At 36.4% G+C, this 24,933-nt stretch overlaps 1 protein-coding gene across 11 annotated transcripts in view; it reads left to right on the forward strand.

The window, feature by feature from the left end:
* STAU2 (staufen double-stranded RNA binding protein 2) overlaps window positions 1–24,933 on the forward strand; it is a 295,810-nt gene that overhangs the window by 179,929 nt on the left and 90,948 nt on the right. For 5 of the 11 annotated variants that reach the window (XM_057734230.1, XM_057734228.1, XM_057734226.1 and 2 more), the window contains one exon: window positions 12,315–12,428. The exons of the other annotated variants lie outside the window; for them this stretch is intronic. In XM_057734230.1, coding sequence (XP_057590213.1) covers window positions 12,315–12,428 — 114 coding nt within the window. The remainder of the gene's footprint in view (window positions 1–12,314; window positions 12,429–24,933) is intronic. 11 annotated transcript variants of the gene reach the window in all.

A 24,933-nucleotide genomic window follows, 5' to 3' on the forward strand; every position in this document is an offset into this window, starting at 1 on the left:
TTATTTGGGCTGAGTTTAGGCTCAGATTTTGGAGCCCACCCTTTGTATTTCCTAGCTTTGATCACATTCCACTGTCTTAAAATATTTTTATTTTATTTTGTCTACATTGTGTATTGTTATTTGCAAGAGGCTTTGTCTGGTGAATTTATATTTCCATTACCAGAAACTGGAACACAACCAGTTGTTTTTAAATACCACTGAATACCCCCATTAATTATTTAATCAGTTAATTACTAATTGGTAATCTTAACATCTGTCCTAAGCAAATAATTCAAAATATGGGAAAAGCTATAGGGATACTTGTCATTGGATTTGGGACCCATTCTAAATCTAGGATAATATCAGCTTAATTACATCTGCATATATCCTCTTTTAAATATTGTCACATGTAAAGATACTAGAAGTTAGAACTTGAACATATCTTTTGGGGGCCACTGTTGAACTCACTGCATATTTATTGCTTTCTTAAACTGGTATATTTATTGCTTTCATCAAATTTGGGAAATTTTTGGCCATATTTGCTTCAAATAAATTTTTTGCCACCTTTTCTCTCTCCTCTCCCTCCATTTACATGCATTTTTTTATATTGTCCCAGAGAATCCTGAGGCTTTTATTCACAAATCAACTGGTTTGCAGGGCAGAAATAGAGATACAGATGTGGAGAACAAACATATGGACACCAACTGGGGAAGGTGAGGGGGGTTGCGGGGGGGAATTGGGGGATTGGGATTGCCATATATACAGTACTAAGAAAAAAAAATCAAATTGTACACTTTAAATATATGCAGTTTATTGTATGTGAATTGTATCTCAATAAAAGTTCTTAAAGAAAAAAAGTAAAGCAATAATTATCCCTCACTGGAAAATAAATTTAAAAAAATTTTTTTTCTGAACTTCAGATTGTATTATTTCTGTTTGTAAGTTCTATATCTCCTTCATTCAGTACCTTTTTTTTTTTTTTTTTTTTTTTTACTTTGGGTATTGTATTTTCATTTCTATATTTTCCATATGGTTCTTTTTAGTTTCTGTTTTTTCTGCTGGTATTTCCTATTCATTCATTTATTTTTGACATATTTTCCTTTACATCCTTGAAAATAGTTATAATATGTTTTATGTTCATTTCAACATCAGATATGTTGGATTCAGTCTTTATTAATTTCCTTTTCACTTGAGTTTGAGTCACGTTTTCCTGTTTATTCTAGATCAAGTAATTTTGGATTCCACCTTGACTATTGTTAACAGTACATTATAGAGACTGGATTCTGTTACATTCCTCTGCATACTTTTTGTTTTCTGAGGCCCTTACCTGGATGGACTAAGACTCGAAACTTCATCTCACATTGAACTTTCTCTTCTTTTGGCTTCTGGGATAGTAGGCTTTCCTGGTTTTCCATAACTTCTCTGTCAAATGTTGCAAAGAAGAACCTAACAGAATTGGCTTTTAGGTGGTTACTGCTCCCTGTTAGAATAGTTTCAGTGGAAACTTTCTGTAATGAGGTGAATGGTGGGGTAGGGTGGGGTGGAGGTAGTAATTAGCATTTGTAATTGGAGTAAAAATAGGAACAGCTAAAATATAAAATGTCATAGGTGGTGTTTGCTGCCAATTTGAATTTGCAGTTTAAATGCAACTTACTTGCTCTTCTTATCTTTTACAAATCAGTAGTATTTATTGATATTTCTTGGTTCAGGTTTCTTGGTCCCCATTGGTAGGCTTCCCAGGTGTAGGCCTATATTACATTTTTTTTCCTACTATAATACTCTAACTTAAAGAGGAACCTTTAACTTCTCTTTTTCATGATGCTTTGGATATTATAATTTTCTAGGCTTTTATGCTTGAAAAAAAAATTTCTGCACCCTTTTTACTTCCCATATCAGAGATAGAAAGTACCACATTGCTCAGTGACTTAATTTTTCTAATTAAGAGATAATTTAGTCTTCACTGATTCCCTTTTGTGTTTGAAGATCCTTTTAGTATAAAATTATGATATGCATAGGCGATTTTAAGTTTACCTATTATCTCCTCTAATAGGTTCTTGGCTTTTTTTCAAGTCTCCTTTATTCTGAAGCACTAAAGGTTTTTTCTCCTGCTGTAAAAGGCCTTTGAAAAATAATTTTAGACTTGGAGAAAAGCAGAAAAATACTACAGAGTTTCATGTTAACAATTATATAACCATAACATAAATTTGTCGGTACTAGAAAATTAGTAATGACATGATACTATTAACTAACCTACAGCTCTTATGCCGGTTTTGTCAGTTTTCTTACTAATGTCATTTTTCTGGTCTAGGATCCAGTCTTGGACCCCACAGTGCATTTAGTTGCGATGCTCCTTAAGTCTCTTCCAGTCAGTAACAGTTCTTTAGTCTTTCATGATTTTGACACTTTTGAATAATATTGACTACTTATTTTGTAGAATTTTCTTGAATTTGTGTTTTTCTGATATTTTCCCATTATTTGATTGAGGTTGTGAATTTTGATAAGAATATCACAGGAGTGATGTGCCCTTCTCAGTGCCTTATATGCTACTCTGTTTATAATTGTCTTAAATATTTCCTCTCTCTGTATAAGAACCACATCAGACAGTGTTATAATTTTTGCTTCAAATAGAAAACAAAATATAGAAAATTCATGAAGAGAAAGTCTGTTGTGTTTATCAACATTTTTACTCCGTTCTGTGTTTTCTTCCTTCCCAATAGAGTTCCAAGATTCTTGCTTTTATCATTTCCCTTCTGTTTCAAAAACTTACTTTAGCCATTCTTTTAGGGTAAGTATGCTGGTAACACACTCTCAGTTTCCATTCATTTGAGAATATTCAGAGTCCCCCTCATTTCTTAAGGATATATTTGCTAGATATAACATTCTGGGTTGACAGTTTTTTTAGTGCTTAAAAACTGTTCCAATTCCTCTGGCCTCCATGGTTTCTATTGAGAAACTGCTGTTAAATTGTTTTACTTCTGTAGGTCAGGAGCTTCTCTCCCACTGCTTCCAGGATAGCAATTTAAGTTTTAGAAGTTTGATTATGATGTGTCTTGGCATGGGTTTCACTTTTTTTATCACATTGGGAGTTTACTCAGCTTCTTGAAGCTGTAGGTGAATTACATTATTTGGTAAATTTTCAACCATTATTCAGATTCTTTTTTAGCTCTAATCACTAGCTTTTCTCCTTCTCAGACTCTGATGACACAAATATTAGATCTTTTGTTATGGTCCCACATGTGTTTGAGGCTCTGTTCATTTTTCCTCAATCTGTTTTCTCTCTGTTGTCCAGACTGGGGAATTTCTGTTTTTCTACCTTCAAGTTCACTGATTCTTTCCTCTGTTCTCTCCATTCTGTTGTTAAGCCCATCCATTGAGTTCTTTAGTTTTGGTTTTTAGGTTCTAAAACTTCTATTTTGTTCTTCTTATATCTTATTTCTTTGATGAGATTATATATATTTTTCCTTTGCTTCAGTTGCATGTTTAATTGCTTTTTGAAGCATTTTTATGATGGCTACTTTAAAACACTTGTTAGATAAGTCTAACATCTGTGTTATCTTGGCATTGGCATCTCATGATTGTCTTTTCTCATTCAAGTCGAGATTATTCTGGTTCTTGATATAATGAATGATTTTCTGTTGAGTCCTGGACATTTTGGATATAATAAGTCTCTGTATCTTGTTTAAATCTTCTGTTTCAGTAAGGCTCCTCTGGCAGTGTGCCAAGTCGGGTATAGGAGTGCTGCCTTTTTACTACCAGGTGTGGGTAGAAGTTCATTTTCTCCACTTAGCCTCTGTTGACAGCCTGGTGGGAGGAAGGGGACTTGTTATAGAGGATGGTGTGGAAGTTCTGACCCTCCACTATGCCCCTCCTGATCCCACTCCAGTGAGAAGTGGTAGGGTGCCTGACATCACCAGATGAAGTTGAAAAGCCTGGGAACCCAGCAGGCATGAATGTCTTGACTCCCCATTCAGCCTTCTGTGTCACCCTACTAGGGGAATTGGCTTACCTCATTCCAGTCTGGCAAGAGTGGAAGTCTAGGCTCCCCAGTTGACATTGGCTAACGGGGGTGAGGGTGTGCCATTTTTATGGTGTCTGGCTGGAGGAGGGCAGTTATTGTTAAACATTTTCTCTCTTGCTTAAGTTATTCCTTTTCTGGCCCTTTGGTTAGAGAGAGCAGTCTTTATTGGGGCTTTTTCTTCTATACCCATTGACATTTCCAGGATGCTAACTATTCTAGCACCCTCTCCAGGACAAATAAGAAAGAAAAGAAAATCTAGGAATTCACCACTGTGTTGTTTCTTGGGTCTTGAAATCCCTACCTGGCCTTTTCCTTTCTCTGTACCTTTCTGAGCCCTCTTATGTTTGTTTTATGTATATATCAAGGGGTTTTACTTATATTTAGCAGCAAAGAAAAGGGAAAAGTAAATCTGTTCTATCTTGTTTGGAAGCTGAAGTCATAAATGGTCTTTTCATCACAAATGTCACTGTATTTTAAATACAAATATAGTATGTTTCTAAAATCTGTAATTTCTGAGTAGAAAGAAAATATTCTAATATTTTTGTAAAATAATTAAATGCCATTATAAAATAAACCAGTATATAATGAAAAGATTTGTAGGATCTTGTCTTTGATCCCCATTTTTTGAAGTGAATACAGCAGAATTCTAATACATGAAAAGTAGTAGAATTGCTTGGCCCTCTTGGGAGAAGATTTTTCATGTTTGACTTTGGTAGTATACTGAGTTCCTATATAACTATAATTTTCCTTCGACCTTGGAGAAAATTTTCCTTGTTAAAAAGTTATTTCTTTGCAAAGCCTGTAGATTTTAATGCGGCTTGTTTTACATATATAAGTGGAATGTGAGTATATCAAAGCATGAATACAAACTACAAAGAGGGAAGCTCTTTTTCAGATAAATGTGTAATTGACTGTTAAAAATCACTTAGTGTTTTCTTTTGATGGAAATGTAAAACTAAAATAATTATGTGTGTGTGTGTATAATTTGCAACTTAATTAGCTGCCTCCTTAGATCTTCACTGGCATAGTCAATGGAAACAGAAAAGCAGTGAACAAAAATTTAGGATTTGTGTCATGTATAAACTCATCACTGAAAGTAAGAATGCAGTTATCTTCCGCAACAATACTGACAGCACATCTGTTGTTGCACTTGTTAGACAGTTTTTATCTGTGACATACTAGAAATAAATCTGTACATCACTGCTAGATTTTGTACACCAAATACAGGTGTACATGTAATTTTCAAAGCTTTTCCTGAGCATAGACTTTCCAGTAGAGAGAAAAGATAATTACAAGTTGAGTTTCAGTCTGTATAATGTGATTTCATTCATTCGCTTGTCCCTTTAGAGGCGTTAATGTGAAAGGCATATTGCATACAAAGTAAAACCTTACTCATACAGCTAAAACAGTACATGACTGAGCCTGTTAAATATATGTTTACATTTTAGTTACAAAGGACTTCACTTTAGTTTTGAAAAGGATTGGGGAAAGAAGCTTTAGGGAAAGTCAGTGACAACATTATCCTAATAGAATATTATTCTTCATAATTATACATCGTGTCGTATCTTTTATTTTATTATGTTGTTATGGGGTGTGTTGCTCTAATAATAAGAATATCTAATATTTATTTTAATGCTAACCGTAAGCCACGCATTGTCCTAAGTGCTTTTCATAGAGAAACTTCTTTTACTTTTCATTTATTTTTATTTATTAGTGATAAATTAATCCGTTAGTTATAAATAGATAATAATGACTGTATTATTACAATTATTGTAACAGTGGATTTGTAATGTTGCCCATAGTTGACCCAAATAAGTTAGATGGTTTACATGTTCTTATCTATAAAAGTAGTTAAGAAATGTTTAATACCAATTTATTTATTAGCCTGGTATTTGTCAAGCAATATTATTTTGTGCTTTGCCAAGAATATGCTTATCTTCATGTTTCATAAAGATTTAGGTCTTTCGTATAGCTAATGCGCAAACTCTGCAAGAATCAAGCATGTTTTGAGTACCCTAAGACCTAGCACTAAACTGGCGCCTTTTAGCTTCTGTCTGTCTTTACCCCTCCTTGCAGGGCTTCTCTGCAGTAGCTACCGTGTGATCCCTGCCTGCTACTGTGGAGTAAACCCGTGAACCTGAGGTGTGCTAATCAAAGATGTTTTCATGACACAGTGATTGCGTTAGTTCTAACATGTGAATGTGCAGGCCTTTATCTTTCCTTAATGATCTAATGAGCAGCTTTCTTTAAACATGGCTCTTTTTCACACCCTCTTCATTTTTGTCCCACAGGGATGACCGTTAAAAGCACCTAACAGACAAGCAGTTAACCAGTTCCCTGATGAGATTAGTAAAATATCTTGTCATCCTACAACATCAGGGAATTTCTCAGCCCTGAGGGTAACAATTTGATTCAACTTTTTTTGGAGGTAGGGGGAAGGGAATTTAAATTTTCATTTGAATGGCCCCTTGTGTTTTCAAATAGGCATGAAAAAATTCACATATGTAGCTTTTTATGTAAATTATTTTAAAGCTTATAGTATTTTTCTTTACTTTTTTTAAGGAATAAGATTATTTATTCAAATCAAGATTTGCCATTTAAACAAAACATCACAAATTGAGCTTTCAATGCTTTATTTCGTAGGCTATCTGAATAGTTGAAGTGATTTGTGTCTCTCCCTTCAAGAAGAGGAAATTTCTAGACTGGCAAAATCATTATCAGAACGCACAATTATAGCATCTCATCTGGGTTTATGTGATTACAAATCAAACTAGGAAACTTATTTTAGAATAAAAATTATTATAGATTTGCAAATTTCAAAGGAAGCCACATTATTTAATTTACATATATGGAAATTTGTGACCTATCTTTCAGCGTAATAATTTTTGTAAGTTCATGAGAAGGAAACAAATTGTCAATTGGCTGTGGTTGATGGTGTTATAAATCCAGAACAAGTACTACAGCAGTATAAAAGTCAAGATTATTTGCTTACATTTCAGAGTATGAAAGATAGCAAAATGATATGATTCATAAACAATAAATCTGAAACATAGGAGATGACTTTTGTAATCTTCTGAAATTATATTCATTTTTCTTTAATCAAAATCAAGGTCCATTACATTGTATATTGGAAATTTTAGGGCCACATTTGTAGAAACACTGCTTTGTTGTTGCAGAAATATTTCGCCCATCAATCCTGAAGATTTGTGCATTATATTATGTAAGGGAATTTTATTACCCTAATTATTTTAGCCTAGAGTTCTAAGATTCCTGGCTTCTGCTGATGCTTTGAATCATAGGAAGCATTTTTAAATTTAGAAGGATGAATTTTAAAATGTCATTCACATTATTTTTTTGTTAAACTGTCTGACAGTCATTTTATTTTATTTTTTAATTTTTTTTGGCCACGTGGCATGTGGGATCTTAATTCCCTGACCAGGGATCGAACTCATGCCCCTCCGTGTATTGGAAGCACAGAGCCTTACCACTGGACTGCCAGGGAAGTCCCCACATTATTTTATTTTATTTTTTTTAAATTCCCACTATTATGAACTTTAATGTTTTAATGTCCAAGAAGAAAATAAATAACTGAAGAGCCTTATAAAACCTGTTTTTAATGAGTGATTGATTGTGTGAAGTATGATTCTCTCTTAAGACCTTTTATCCATGTATTATTACTTTCTGTTTAATTTGAGATTGTGTCCTCAAACAGTAGTTTCATATATTTTCTACGTATTTTTATCTGTTTTTTTGGGGGGGTGGGGGCAGTCTCAGTGCAGTGGGGGTATAAACATGGAGTGATTTTACTTATCCAGTCACCTCTTTCCCCCATGCTCTGTCAAATCTCCCAGTCATGTTTCTTTATGTCTTTGGAAAATCCTGTAGTTTTCTGGTTACCTTTAGTTTAAAAAAAGTCTAGTCCCAAGCTCATGTGCCCCCATTTCCAGCCAGTTGTTTTGGCTCAAGACACTTGGGGGGAGGGAGGGTACACAGTGATTGTTGTCTTCCTCTCCCTCCAGCACCTTTGAATATTTGTGGTTCGTGGGGTAGGGGCTTGATCTGCTTCTGAGACATCTTCCTCCACACTCTACCTCTGTTTCATGGCCTAGTTACTCCTCTGATGTTGGAAGCCTGGGAGGGGGACTAGGGGAGGAGACGGTGCCACCCTTAGCCTAGTTTCGTCCATTGCTGGTGTCCACCTAGATGATGTTCATCTTTTTTTTCTTTTTCTTTATTGAAGTATAGTTGCTGTGAAATATGATGTAAGTTACAAGTGTACAACATAGTGATTCACAATTTTTAAAGATTATATTCTGTCTATAGTTATTATAAAATATTGTTCATGATTTTCTTGAAGCAGTGTTTAGTTTCTCCTGATTCCCTCTGTCCCTGAAGGGCAGCCATGTTTCCTTCGGGCTTTACCAGTGGTCCGTGGCCCTGACCCTGCTGTTGGTAGGTGTCACTTTGGTGGTCTGAGTAGCCCCTTGGCTTCTGCCGAGACTCTCTTTCATTCCCTCCAAGGGCCATGGAGATCTAGGTGAGCACATTCCTTCATACTTTTTTGTTTTCAGGGACACTAAGTATCTAGGGTTCCTTTAGCAAGCTCTAAGATATCTCTAAACTCAGTCTCTCTATTTTCACCTGCTTCCAAATGACTATGGACATACATCAGACTCAGTCAAGATTTCTTTTCAAAGGAGGCCTTTGAAAAGGTCCAACTCTCAGCAAATCTATTGCCGGGGGACGAAATTTGTCTCCCTTACACGTAGGTACTCCTCATTTCTGTCAGCTATTTTCTTAGTGCTGTCCCACTCCCACTTATTCTTTATAAGGCTGGCAGCCAAATGGTCTGCTCCCATTCATCTGCCTTTTCTTGGCGCCTCTGTGTGTTCTTTAGGGTTGGACTGGTTCTGCTGACTGTCAATAAGCAGGCGGGAAGAGGGACTAAGACCTGGCCCTAAATGTTGGCAGCTCTGTGGAGCTCCTTTTGTTGTTGGCTGTGGGTCCTGGTGTCAGTTTTGGAGGAATCGTGGAAAAATCTTTGGAGCAATTTTGGAAAAATCTCAGTGGGATCAGGTTCTTTTGTGAGTAATAAAAAGCCCAGTGATTTAAACAAAATAGATGTATATCCTTCTCTCACAGCAAGGTCCATAAGCTTGCAGTCTAGGGCCAGTGTCATGTTTCCATTCCATGAAATCGTCATGGACCCACGTTCCCTCCAACTCACCACTCCACCACCTCTAAATTTTGGCCCTTGTCCTCATGGTCAAAGATGGTAATGTCCACATTCCGAGTAGCAAAATGAGTAAAGAAGAAGAGCAAAAGGCATACAGCTGAAATCTCTCTCCCTTTTTTTTTAAGGATTGATTTCTTTTATTATGAATCTTATACATAAAAATTTTCCATGCAAAAAAAGTTTCTAATAGTCTTTTTGAGAAGATTGTTTTTAAATGTCTGTTTGCTACACAATATGTAGAGATATGTTTTTTTAATATGAGAGTCTTATCCCAAGACACTACAAGAATATTTTCCCACTGCCACCTTTAAATTAATTTTTTAAAGCTCTTTATTGCAGTGTACTTGCTTTACACTCTTGTGCCAGTTTCTGCTGAACAACAAAGTGAATCAGCTGTATTTATACATATATATCCATATCCCCTCCCTCCCATGACTCTTTCCCACCCTCCCTATCCCAGCCCTCTAAGTCATCACCCATCACTGAGGTGATCTCCCTGTGTTATGCAGCAGCTTCCCACTAGCCATCTGTTTTACATTTGGTAGTGTATATATGTCAATGCTACTCTCTCACTTTGTCCCAGCTTCCCCTTACCCCCCCCCACCCCGAGTCCTCAGATCTGTTCTCTACATCTGCAGCTTTATTCTTGCCTTGTCGCTGGGTTCATCAGTACCATCTTTTTAGATTCCATATATGTGAGTTAGCATACGGTATTTGTTTTTCTCTTTCTGGCTTACTTCACTCTGTATGCAGACTCTAGGTCCGTCCACCTCACTACAAATAACTCAATTTCATTCCTTTTTATGGCTGAGTAGTATTCCATTGTATATATGTGCCACATCTTCTTTATCCATTCATATGTTTATGGGCATTTAGGTTGCTTCCACATTGTAGCTATTGTAAATCGTGCTGCACTGAGCATTGTGGTACATGTTTCTTTTTGTATTATGGTTTTCTCAGGGTATATGCCCAGTAGTGGGATTTCTGGGTCATATGGTAGTTCTGTTTTTAGTTTTTTAAGGAACCTCCAAACTGTTTGAAATCTCTTCTAAAAGTTTCCAGAAAGCTGCCACAGAATTTTCATCTATGTTCTACTCAGTTGTATGACTAATGATAGCTACAAGAGAGCCTGGGAAATATCTTTATTTGTGCCCAGCTAAGAGTTACTGTGGAAAAATATTGGAGGACAGTTAACAGTCTCTGTCCATTCACTGGATGCTGTGACATTTTCTTTGGAGCAGTGTGCAAACTCGCACCTTTATATTTATCTTGTACAAGGGTGAGTCAAAAATTATCCGCACTCTGGCTATAGAATTTATAGAAGTTTTAATACAACCGAAGTGCGGATAATTTTTGACTCACCCCCATATATGTGAGTCTACTATATATGTATACTAATATTGAGTGTCTGTGGGATATATAATGTTTTATAGGGTATTACAGGCTCACAGTGAATTAGGAGAAAAGTTAAATCTTTCAGTCATAGTATCCAAGCCACTGATGGAAATGAAGTTTGACATTTACTTTTTGACTAGGGTTGTCTTGTGCAATTTTTATCCTTCCCAATTTTCATTTCCCTAGAAGAAAAAAATAAAACTGCAGTAAGCTGGCTGACATACAAACGTGTTCACCATCAATCTGGATGTTTAGGAGAGTGTCATGTCTTTCATATAGACTTTCAATTGATGTCAAAGGGTGATTATATTTTATTTTAAAAAGCATGTTTTATGATAGCACTATATCAGACATAATATTTTAACTGTATCATAAATGGTTGTGAACTGTAGCTATTATAGTGTCACCATTGATTGGCTTTTGCATAAACCTGTTATGTGATAAGTTTCATTTTCCCCCATCATGTTTCACTGCTGCATAGTAAACAAGAGGTCCACATTCTTGAATTCGTACACACCAAGTGACCTTTTCATTTGCTCAGGAGGTACAGTGAATTCGAACTGTTGTCAAATCTTCTTCCCCAAAGTTAATTTGGAAAAAATATTTTTATAACAAAATCTTTAAAGTACTTTGGAAACAAAACTTTGTATGTTGACTTGATTTGAACTCTAAACTACTTTTTATAGATTCCAGGAGGTTTCCTCGTCTTCAGGGAAGCTGATGGCCAATCTTAACGTTACTGGTTTAAAAATGTTGAATTATTAAACCTTTAGACTAGGATTTATATCATCATTTTCTGTCAAATCCATACTGTATGTATATATGTACATCTATAGTCATGTTTTCATTAATTTATCACAAAAGCAACACTATTTTTACTTTATTAGCTTAGAATTAAAATAAACACTGTTTGAAAGAACTTTTTTGAAAGTAGATGAATGGAAGGATGGAAATTTTCCCAATGGGCAGATGGACCCACACTCCTCCCCCCACCCATACCCTACCTCTGAGTGTCTTACACGTGGTTTTAATAATGGTTGGTTGTATGTAACTGAAAGAAAAATAATATTATATTAACTTTATTTTGGTCTGTACATTTCAAATCATTTCAGTTTAATTCAATTTGATTATAATGTCAGAATTCCAAGCAGAGTATGATGTAGTGAGGTAGGGGGGTGTGTGTGTGTGTGTGTGTGTGTATTTAACAGTGGTTTTATAGGGACTATAATGTAGAAATAGAAGAATATCAATTGCAATATCAATATCAATGAAAATAGAAGAATGCCAATCAAGTGGCAATCACACACAGATAGAGTCTAAGATGAGGAAAATTCAGGTTGACAAAATTTCATTAGACTCAAATGAACTTGACTGGAGTCCTTTATACATTATGAAAAGTTGGACAAAAAAGATGGCTGTAACAGTTGTGAATTTTTCTACTGGCTATACTGATGTAGAGCGCTCTGCAAAGCATTTCCTAAACTCTCTTAAAACTTCTCAAGTACTTAAAATGGAATTAATAGATTTTCCATAGATCTTTGAGTCACAATAAGGTTTTAAATAATTGAATTGTGTTCTACATAAATTATTGGAATTTTTTCTTGAACGCTAGAACCTTTAAAAAGGACCTATTGCATCTGGCCCCGTCTTATAAGTGTTCAGCAGATTGCGTGTGTTCTGTTATAGGTTCACTACTGTGATAGACAAAGTGGCAAAGAGTGTGTGACCTGTCTGACATTAGCCCCTGTGCAGATGACTTTCCATGCTATTGGAAGCTCCATTGAAGCCAGCCATGACCAGGTATAATATGCCACTGCCCTTTTGCTGCGCTATGGCCCAGCTAAAAAATCAGAAACCATCAAAATGGAAGCTACATGCACACATACAGCTTTGCTTTCCCTAATACAGTAGCCACTAGTGCCATTTGCTAGACTTTTGAGAAATCAAGATTCTTTGTGTGTGTATTGGGAAACTGATATCTTAGGAGATTTAAATTATTTTAGACTTCTAGTTTGTGGTTCATTATTAATTTAAATATAGAATTCTCTTATAAGGAAGAAGTAGTTGCCCTATGTTATTTTTATTTTTAATAATTATATATGGAAAGAAGGGTCAGCAAAACATTGGAGATAGCACTGGAGTCTCACTGATATACTCATTTAGTTCTGTTGAAGAGAGTTTAGTGTTACAGAATGTATGTAAAACAACCATGTGAACTTTCAGAACCATGAATTTATTCCCATAACTTGGGATATTATTAAAATGAAGTTCCTGTGTTGTTTTTAGTTTAAATTTTTATTTCTGAAATAAAGCTAGAAATCTGAAAAGTGTATTTTCTTAATAAACAAATTCCTTTGATTGTTTAGACAGCAGCTTGAGAATACATCCTGTTTATAATACATATTTTCAATTAAAATAATCATTAGGTTAGACTAAACTAATGATCTAGGTCATAGAATTTCTAGTTTGGAGTCAAAATAAATAGGCATACACAGTTTACTGTATGACTAACCAGCTGCGCTTTTTAAATTAACCGTTTACATACAAAACAATCATAACCCACTTTCATATCCTTTTCCCAGTAAATTTGAGAATTTCTAATAGTCTTGCCTGACGCTTTTTTTCTTTCTATCTGTGTAGTGCCCTTGCATGGAACGAATAAAAGAGCATAGTAGTGTATCTTCTCAAATACATGATTTATTGTCCAGCCCAAAAAAGACCTAGGAAAACAGTCTTAAGGACGTACCTCTCAAGTTCATGATGTCTCTGACATTATGGGTTTCCAATCATCATTTGATTGGTGGCAAGGTATTGTGGTGTTCCAGAAAGAGCAACTAAGCAGTCAAAAAATCTGAGTTTTAGAAACTAACCACGGCATACATAAACTGCTACAGCTACCTGGGTGGATTCTGTCATCTCTTTGGGACTCTGTTTCTGGGATGCTAAGTGAGGGAGTTGAGTTAGTTGACTTCCAAGATTCATTCCAGTGCCACCATTTTATGACTGTGTAACAGATCTTCCTGCCCTTGGTTGAATGAGCCCAACCAGTAATAAACAGCTAGTGGCATGTCAGTCTGGGAAGCAGCTTAGAGGTCTCTCCAGTGCTTCTCAGGGTTTCGCACTGATGTGTGCTCCAGCTGCAGAAGAGAGTATGGCAGGGCTCTGAGGAACAGGGCCTAAACTAGCTGACAGAAAGTATTACGCTGCTCTATATAAGACCGTAACTGAGCCATATGCCAGATGCTGAGGATACATGGTAAGAATGTTAGACATAGTTCCCGCTCTTATGGAGCTTACCCTCCAGCACCTTCACCCCTTTGAATAATTGGCAAGAAGGCTGGCTGCTGCTATATCTAACTCTGTATCCACTCATGGCAAAAAATAAAGGACAAGAGCAGCATGAGATAGCCATCCTGCAAAGGTCTCCCCTTAGGCAAAGCAAAGAAATGAAAGCATCCTCAGAAACCCACCCACCTGAGAAGAGCAACTCACTGTTAGTGGAGGTAGTTTGTTGTTATGAAAGAGCCCTGGACTGGGAATGGAGACTAGATTCAAACCTAGATTTGCCATGAACTACTAGCCATGGCACCTTGTCTCTTCACCTCTTTGAATTTGGCTTCTTCATGAGTAAAATAATGAGGCGGGTTCAGTGATGTGCTAAGTCCATATGCCAAGGCACTCAACGTCCAGGGCTACAGTTAGCCCATATGGCACTTTTACAAATTAGAAAAAAGGTACCTTTTACTCAAGACATTTTACTGCTGTCCAACAGAAGATTGTCCTAGTAGACAAATCCACAGTAACTACAATGTGAATACCTTCCTCGTCAAGGCGTGCCGTGCACAACCTGCACAACTGTACACAATAGTCTTATTCTGCATCTATCTGGAATGTCAATTACTCAACGGTAAGTAAATAAAGACATTTTTATATTAAAGTCAATATAACTGCATGATAGATGACAAATTTGCATGAAATTGTAAGATGAAAAAAGACTCTCAGGAAATGTGTCAATAATGGTCAAACGGACGGGTGGGTAGATGGATGCGTGAGTGGAGCCATGACGAGGATGGTCATCCTGTATATCAAACACTCTGCCTTGGTGGCCTCAGAGGTGCAGAGTGGGGATGTGTGATCCGTGCACCTGCCTGGTGCTTGGATAATTGGGCTCCCTGAAGACAGCATACACAGAGTCAACCTCTACTCCACATCCTCTGGCTTTTCTACACTGCATTGCCATTTCCTCATACAATACTGAGGGTCCATCTAAGTAAAAGTTACTCCTTCACCATACCAAAAGCATCGTCCTTGATCTCATTAGGTCAAAATTATTATTATTTAAAAGATGTTTTCTGTTCCTAATTCATTTGAGCCACTGCAGTTGAACAAGAGAATAAGTATTCTGAAGAAAAAAAAAAGTATATGTAAAATTTAGAGGCAATCCTTCCTATAAAACTCAGGTTGTTCTTATCTATATAGAAAAGGAAGATGAGAAATGGAAGAACTCTCTAGCCTTGAACCTTTACAGCTTTTCTTCTTCTTCATCTTTTTTTTTTTTTTTTTTTTTTGGAGTTGGAGCTCCAAGTATTTATTTTGAGTTGACATTGCTGGCATCACCAAGTATCTTAGTACAGTCTTCCCTCACTGTGATATCTCACTTTTTAAAATTAATTTTTGTTGGTATATAGTTGATCTACAGTGTTGTGTTAGTTTCTGCTGTACAGAAAAGTGAATCAGTTATATATATACATGTATCCACTCTTTTTTAGATTCTATTCCCATATAGGTCATTTCAGAGTATTGAGTAGAGTTTACAGCTTATCTTCTTAATTAAAAAAAGTTTAACTCTAGGAACCCAGTGAAGTGGAGACTGAACGTATTACCAGTGCATTCCCTCACTGTATTAAGAGTAACAGGACAGAGACCGTTAAGTGAAATTTCTCTATCAGGATCCATATAGATGGGCAAAATGGTCAGGGAAGAGATTCAGTATCTATGTGCTGTGATGTCCAAATGTATGGAGCTCTTAATTCTGCCTTTCCCTCTCCCAAACCTGCTCTTCCCTCCTTTTATCTTTTATCTCCTTTTTCTCTTATCCATCCTGGTAAATGACCATCTACCTTGTTGCTTGGGCTGAGCCCCTTGAAGCATCCTTGCCTCCTCTTCCTCCCTTCACATGCCACATCCGGGCCTAGCATCTCTTCCTCTAAATTACATCTCTGATCTGACCACTTTTCACCACCTCTGGGGTTACCATTCTAGTTTAAATCACTAGCATTTTTCACCCAGACCAGTGTAGTAGTCTGTAAACTGGCTTCCTTTTTTCTACTTTTGTTCCACTATGGGCTGTCTGCCACACAGTAGCCAAAATTATTTTTAAGATAATCAGATCACATTACTCAGATACTCAAAAACTTCCAGTGGCTTCTCATCACACCTATTATAAATCCAAAACTTTTGTTATAGCATACAGGTTCCTGTGTGATTTGGTCCCCGCTACCTCTCCGTTTTCAATTCCTGGCATTCTCCTTTTTGCTCTGTCCCAGTCTTGCTGGATTCATTGCCAGTTACATCATAAGAGATGAAAGAAACCAGACTCAAAAGGCTACATACTGTAGATTTGATGTGTGTGGCATTCTGGAAAAGGCAAAACTATAGAGATAGAAAACAGATCGGTGGTTGCCAGGGGATGGGGAGGGATTGACCATAAATTGTCATGAGAGAATTTTGGGGGGTGATGGAGATGTACTGTATCTTGATTGTGGTGGTAGAAACACAACTGTATGCATTTGTCAAACTCACAGAACTGTATACTAAAAGGGGTAAATTTTAGTATACAGATTATACCTCAGTAAACCTAACTTTAAAAAAAGCCAAACTCATTCTTTTCTCAGTTACTCGTGTGGAATTGATCCCAGGGAAATGTGGAAGGATGGCATCACCTTTCCTGTGTTCTCTACATGTTGGGTCCACCTTGGAAACACACTGTATTTAACTAATAACCTGGTTTAGAGTTCCTTTGAATGCCAGTGGTTAGTTAAGGCCTGCTTCAGACCTCCTACAATAATTATTAGTCTCCAAAAACTGGTCTCAAAAACTGTCTGACTTTAGGGAAAGGGTCTGTAGGCCAGTGTCCTGTTTGGGAACTCTGAATTCTCATCCAAGCAGTGGACAGTCATTCAGGGAGGTGTCTGCCTGGAGGTCCCCATGTGTTTGGATGAGAATGTTCTACATGTGTTTGCCTTATTCATCAGAATAAATGTGATATTATAAATTCACATTAGTTTAGAATGTTTAGTTGTCCAGGATATAAACATAGTTTACATTTACAGATGTTGATTTCTTTTTTAGAAACATTTGTTACCTGAACAACTATGTGGGAATCCTGCACTAGGTTCTAGAGCATCCAAAGATAACTGACTGACAGTCCTTGTAATAAGCTAGATAACTAATGTCTTTTGGCCAATGAGCCAGTCATCTTGCAAAATTTAAAATTTATAGATATATGGTGGTTTCAATGAAGAGCTATCATCCTTATTCATAAGTTGAATTTAAAAAACACTTATTTGTTAAGAATGAGCTAGTGAGGGTCTTGCTCAGTATTTTTCAGTATATCCTATTTGGAAACTAAATTTATATTGTATAGTGTATATTAGTAAAACCAAAATTGTTTTAATACTGCAGAAAGGTTTTTAGAATATTCCGTCTTGTATAACTCAGCAGATACTATGTGTACTCTCCTAACCTGATAACCCTTTCTATCAATACATCTTTCTTCATCATTTTTAAATCTCACTGAGTACCTCTCCCTCTCTGTCTCTTTTAATTACATCAGTCATCTTCTAGTTACAGCCTCAAAGTCATAAACTTCCTTCCTTGTCTTTATATTTTCTTTTTATTTATCTTCGTTCACACTGCATTATTAATCTCACCAGTTTCACAAATACTAGGTAAGCAAGCATAGATTAGTCAAAATACTATAGCTTAATTCCTGGTTAATAGTGTTGTCACTCCCTACCTTATTTTGTTCAGGATAGCTCTGGAACTCACCTGCTTCGTATAAATAAAAGAATGAACTAATAAAGCAACCATCTAACCAAGCACTAAACTAGCCAATGAAGTATAACATGTCTATTAGTATTTGCTGTAATCTGACCTCTAGTCATCACAAAGTGAGGTTATCTTGTAGAGTAAGTGACAATCATACTTAACAAATAAACAATTTTACAAGAGAAAAGAAATAGGAACCAAATTTCCTTTTTTTTTTTTTTTTGGCCGCGCCTGACCAGGGATCCAACCCGTGTCCCCTGTAACCACTGTAACCCTGTAACCACTGTAGCGCCATGAAAGTCTCTGTTTTCTTTTTTTGTAAATTGAAGTATGGTTGCCCTACAATATTACATAGGTTTAAGGTTTACAACATAGTGATTCGCAGTTTTTAAAGGTTGTAGTTTTTGTAAAACATTGGCTGTATTTCCTGTTCTGTACAGTATATCCTTGTAGCTTACTTACTTTATACGTAATAGTTTGTACCTCTTCATCCCCTGCCCCCATCTTGCCTCTCCTCCCTTCCCTCTCCCCACTGGTAACTACTAGTTGGAACAAGAACCAGATTTATATATAGTGTGTTTACCATGTGCTAGATATTATGCTAGGCTCAACATACATTATTTTGCTTAATTCTCATGATAACTCTGTGAGGTAGAAGCTGTAACATTTGTGTATTTGCTTCATTTGCTATATTGCCTTTAAGGATTTATGTCCAGATTAGTAAAATCAAGCTGAATTATTCCCAATGTGTGTGCTTTGACTAGAATTCAAGGCAGACCTCTCAATGAAAGGGCAACCGTTAAGTGTAACAATTTATAAATCTTATGGGTATTCTCTTCTACTTTTGATTAATTAAATTCTGCTCATGTTCTTTCCTGATTAATTACAAGTCTCTTTGCCTGAGTAATTGTGTCATAATGTCTTACAGTTGTATAGTAATTTAAAACTAAAAGAGAGAAAGCCTTCACACATTATCTAAGTATATACTATCACAGCAGTAGTATATTGGTTGATTGTAGACTATGTACAGAACTTTTGTAGTGCTAGAAGGTCTTAAATGATAATAGATATACTACTTTGCCCTTTAGTCTAATGGAGTGTATCAGCTAGGATGGTTTTGGCTACAAGTAACAGAAAAACTGACTCATTTTGGCTTAAATAATGAGAAATCTTGTTATCTCACATAGCAGGAAGTTCAGAGGAAGGGTGAACTCCAAGGTTGTTTGATAAAGCAGCCCAGTGATGTCAACAGGGAATCAGGTTATTTCATTTCTTAACTCTGCCATCCTCTGCTTTATCCTCTGCGTCATGGAAAGACGACCACAGTAGTTCTCTGTGTCACTGGCCACATAGCCACATCCAAAAGAAAACATGAGATCTGGTCTTCCTCTATCTCCTTTTAGGGGCAAAGACATCTGTATCTGGAACTCCTCCAGCTGTCTTTCCTTCATAGCTCAGGCCTGGATTGGGTCAGTGACATGCCCATGTCTAAACTAGTCCCTGGCAAGAGAAAAGAGATCACTACTAGTTTAAATACTTGGGGTGAAAGGGTTATTGAGGAATCAACCACAAGGACTACTGCATGAGGGGAAAAATGCCACATAAATAATTTTAAATTTTCTAGTACACCTATTTAACAACTAAAAAAAAAACAAAAAAAACCCCTTTTGTTTAATCTTAATAATTTATTTTATTTAGCTCAATATATCTAAAGTATCATTTCAACTTGTAATCAACTTTTTAAATTATTGAGATATTTAATATATTTTTTTATACATCGCATTTTGGACTAGCCACATTTCGGGTGCTCAGTAGCCACATGTGTGTTGGACAGGATGAAATCTAAGGGCATTATGACTTGGTCCCTGCCTGTGTCTCCAGTCTTATCCTTGACTGTTCACCCTGTGCCTAACTTGTACACAATGCTTTATACCCTGGCAGTATTGCGTTACCACGTCTCCTGCTCTCTTGCATCTGTCTTTATTAGCACTCTTCCCTCTGCCTGGGCCATTCACTCCTTGCTCATAAGAGAAATTTTGTTTTATCCATGAGATCCAGTCAGCATGTCACTCCAGTCCATAAGCCTTCCCCAAACTTGCTTTTTACATCATCCCACTGTTACATTTATCAAACTGTTTTTCCATTATTTGTTTCCATATTGGTCTACCCTACTGGGCAGTGACTTTAGTGAGGTCCAGGGTGGTGTGTTCTTTGCCTTAGTGTTCTCCATGTCTGTGTTCTGGCAGTTAGGAGGCACTGCATACATATTTATAGGATGGAAATGAATTGAATTTCTAAGAAAAATAAGAATGACTTGGATTTGGTAGGATTCATTTGGTAGAACTGGTAAGAGAAATGGAATGGTTGGCCCAGGATGCTTTCTCTGCTGGTGGCTTTATAGGCACATTTTTTTATGTGAAAGCATCCTGAGGCCCTTCACATGTGACCTCAGAGTACTTGCATACTCTGAGTACATGTAGCTATCATCAGGAATCCATCATCTATCTCCATTAATTCTCTACTGATGTGTTTGTAACTTTGAATTTTTCTAACCTGCCATGGATGTGAGCACATCCTTCTCAGTATGTAAATTACTTTCCGCAAGTTCCAGGCCTGCCTCCTGTTTCTAGCGTCATTTGGAATTTCATCTCTCAGAACATAAAGAGGCACGAACTTCATAGGTTTGAGCAACAATTTCCCAAGTCAAATAAAGCTTTTTATTAATATAAAGGACACTAAGGAGTGACACTGCATAATAACAGGCCTCATTGCATTATCCTAGAGAGGTTGCGGCATTCTTTGTATTACATAGATTCAGTATATGTTTTGAACTTAACTGTTCCACTTGCTCCACTATCAAGCCACAGTGCTGAGGGCCATAGAGTTTTGAAAGAGAGGGTATAATCACTGCCATAGGAGGTTCTGGAGCTGCCAGAATTCAACACATAACCTGATTTTTGTTTACTTTTTATGAAATAGGATGCTGAGAGAGATACTAAAAAGGCATATCAAAATGTTTGGGGAAAGTGCTTTCATATTTGTTGATTTTTGTATTTCAAAATATTTCTTCTATCTGAAACTTATCCCATGATTATAGGACTAAAATTTCTTCTGCTGGCTTTCCATTTATTATATAGAATTCCCATTTTACACAAATATATCTTATAGTTAAGGAATTCAATCGTATCTTTTTTCTTTACATTTTGTGTTTCAGTAACTAGTCCAGTAGTTCAAATAGCATTTTTTATAGCTGTTTTTTAGTTGAGATATAATTGAAATATAACATTGTATTAGTTTTAGGTCAACATAGTGATCTGATATATGTATGTATTGTGAAATGATTACCACAAGGTTAGTAAACATCCATCACCATGCATAGTTACAAATTCAATCATGTCTTCAAAAAGTATTTCAGGAGGGAAGGTCACCAGGAAAAACTTCTCACCACCGGATGGTTACTACTCAGTGGACTAGAATGGGAATCAGCAAACTACAGCCCATAGGCCAAGTCCAGCTTCCCACCTGAACTAAGAATGGCTTTTAGATTTTGAAATGGTTGCAAAAAAATCAAAAGAAGAATAGTATTTCATGAGATATGAAAATTATATGGAATTCAAGTATTAGTGCCCGTAAGGAAAGTGTTATTGGAACATGGTCACACGCGTGTGTTCACGTATTGTCTCTGGCCACTTTCACTACAACAGCGGAAATGAGTAATTACGACAGAAACCTTATTGCCTGCAACACCTAAAATATTTACTATCTGCCCCTTTGCAGAAAAAAGTTTGCTGATCTAATCCCTGAACTAGAAGGAAGAAACATGGCATGCACTTTTTGAATTTTGTATCAAATGTTATTCTAAACATGGGCATTCAGAGTTTGTTCTCTTCCAGAAAGGAGCCAATTTTCTGAAAATATTGCCCATATTATAGCACAGGTAGATTTGGTTGCGAATTTTGGGTTTATTTACAATAGAAACCAGTTTTATTCTCTAAGGGAAAAATGAATATCCTCTTCCATCAGTATTCATCAGAGCATTGAAAGAAAGTGTGCAGGTATCAAATGTTATTTTTGTCTCCTTTTTAAAATCCTACTTAGAAACGCTTCATAGTCGCATTTTTTTTTTAAGTAATAGGGAATATTCTCTTGTTTCCATAGTGATCTTTTTTCATTTCAGATATATAAGCAGCTTCCAGAATCAGCAGTGAGTTATAGGGGAAAGTAGTGGGAAGACTGAATGTTATGTATTTTATAACTGACTCATAATTTCATTTATGCTTGGTACAGCATGACCACATTTCTACGAGGTTATATATATCCAGTGATATTGTGCACACAAGTGACTTATTAACCTATAAAATAATTTTGGACTATAGTCAAAAACCCACGAGTTTACCTTATTGCTTTCCTTCTCTTGCTTTTTTTTTTCCTGAAGTGGTGAATAACAGCTATTTTAATCAATAGAAAGTTGAAATTTTAGTTTTTAAAAAAACATGAATTTTCCCAACTGCACTGAAAAAGGTTTTCAGCATCCTTATTTGCTCTGGACCTCACCTTACCTATAGCTCAGTGTTTCACAACAGATTATCTCTTTGAAGATAATTTCATGTTCATGATCTCATAGGAGACAAAGAGAGTCCAAAGGTGTTTCCTAGATTTTCTCCCTAATAAGTTTTGTTCAGTTTTGGACCTGTATACATACGCCATGTCAGTTGTTCCTTAATTTTTAATTCAGCATTCTAATTTCAAATTATTTAAGAAGGAATTCAATATTCCTCCTATTCTGTAGGTGTAGATATTTGATGTCGATTTGAAGATCGTTGGGGAGATATCCTAAAAATCTTTCTGTTACCATTTCACACTAATGAATCATAACCAGATACATTATTGAGCCAATAAATACCATATGTATATAATTGGCTAAATGGATTTGAAAGTTATAGTGGAAAACTGTTGCCTATATAGACTTTTTTAAAGTGATGATCAATAGAATATAGTTCCCTGGGCCACAGATTTGAGAGCATTATTGCCCACTGGAGGTCACTTTTATAACCTAAAGAGTATTACCTTCCTCGTAAACTCAAATTACGGTGTTGTGTATGATTTATTACACTATTTAAAACTGAAAAACAGTAACTTTCTCTCTCTTAGCAATACACCTTCAATTAAGTCATGCCTCTCCCCATTTCCAAAACTCCTTTTTAGACTAACCAGTTACTGGTTATTTCTCAGAATTTTCAGTTTTATTCTTTCATTGCTAATAGTTATTTGACCTGGTCTCTTTGTTTCTAAGTTGGCAGCTAATGCCTCTTCAGATCACATATTTTTAAAATACTCTTTAGTCAGTTGGTTTCTTTTTTGCATCCTATGATGGAAGGAATATGAAGACATCTTTTTAAACCCCAAATATTTAAAATGTGTGAAATTAAATAATAAGGGCCAACATAGTGATTTAAAAATGTCTCTAATGGCCTTTCTAGGCTTTACAGTGATGTGCTATCAGCAAACCTTCTACCTTTTGGTGAGAAGTGTCATCACTCTACCGAGACCCACACTTACATTTCTCACTTTAAAGGACTGATATGCTGATAGGCTTTGTAGCTGGGTTACCTAACCTCACATGGAGAGACAGGTCCTACCTTTATATAGGTTCTTGCTGTAGTAGGAAGCACAGAGTAAGAAAATCTCCAGCTCAGGGACAGAGTTGTCTTTCTGTCAGTCTCCTTGTTGCTGATACACTTCTGCTTCCTAGACGACCGCTACGATCTTTATCTAGCATTTTCTTACTGTCTGCCTCAATGAACCTACCTTACCTTGAACTGTGACTCCTGATTACTTACCTTGGGTCTGCCCTGTTTGTTTGTCTTGGCCTGCTGGTACTTTTGTTCTCTGATCTTGTGCTGCCTAATTGACACTTGACATTGGTTTCTGGCCATTTTCTATTCTCATCTGCATCTCGCATTTCTGAGACTCATTTTTCTCATATTGCTCTCCAAATCCGAAACTGTTCATGATTGACAGAAATCCATTTTATTGATATGATTGTCTGTAGTCATTATAAAATCCAGATGTCAATTTACTTGTTGGCAGAACTGATATTCAGTCTATGGCCCCTGATATGGTTGTACCAATTGTTAAAACGTCTAAATACTTCCCTGCCACTTTGAAGATAGTTTCTGCCCCATGTTTCATCCTCTATCATCATGGCATCATGTATGGGACCTCTGGGATCTCCCCACAATCGAGGAACTAATGGATCATTTCTTGGGCCAGCAGGAGTTTTCAGGACTCTTGTTTTATTGTCTGATTCTTTTGGTTGGTGTCCGTGCCACACTAATTGTTAAATATTTTTAATATCGTCTCTACTTTCAGAGCTATATGTAAGATTTAAGTTCTTCAAGGGGACAGGGAGGTGGGGAAGACATTCTAAAGTGATCATTTTTCTTAAAAGATTTTTGAAAGTGTCCATAGGAAATCAAGAAGTATTTTAGTTTATTCATTCAGCCGTCATGTACTGAGCACCAACTGTATCTCTACCACTGTACCAGATGCTAAAGAAATATCTCCTATTTTATAAATAAAGGAAAGCCCTCAAACTGAGTGTAATTAAAAGTCAGAGACAGTGTATATGGAAACTCTCTGTGCTTTTTGCTCCATTTTATTGTGGATTTAAAACTGCTCTAAAAAATAAAGTATTTAAAAGGAAAAAAATATTGGCGAAACAACAAAATATATTCAGAAACAATTGAGGACTGATTTGTAAAGCAACATGATTTAGTGTCAGAAATGTTTTAAAAATCCATATATGCGGGATCTCCCTGGTGGTGCAGTGGTTAAGAATCCGCCTGCCAATGCAGGGGACATGGGTTTGATCCCTGGGCTGGGAAGATCCTACATGCCATGGAGAAACTAAGCCTGTGTGCCACAACTACTGAGCCTGCATGCTGCAGTTAGTGAAGCCTGCGTGCCTAGAGCCCATGCTCCACAAGAGAAGCCACCACAATGAGAAGCCTGCACACCACAGCAAAAAACAGCCCCCGCTTACAACTAGAGAAAGCCTGCACACACCAACGAAGACCCAATGCAGCCAAAAATAAATAAAATAAAAAAAATTTAAAAATCCATATATGCATACATGAATTTTGAAATTAACTGTAGCATATGGAAGTGATCAAAAGCAGAAGAATTTACCTGATTAAGCTTCTTTTAGGAGTTGATGGACTGTGAAATGAAAGATAGATTATAAGGGCTTTCC

The sequence above is a fragment of the Hippopotamus amphibius genome, chromosome 5 (genome assembly GCF_030028045.1).
Source record: "Hippopotamus amphibius kiboko isolate mHipAmp2 chromosome 5, mHipAmp2.hap2, whole genome shotgun sequence".
Taxonomy (NCBI): domain Eukaryota; kingdom Metazoa; phylum Chordata; class Mammalia; order Artiodactyla; family Hippopotamidae; genus Hippopotamus; species Hippopotamus amphibius.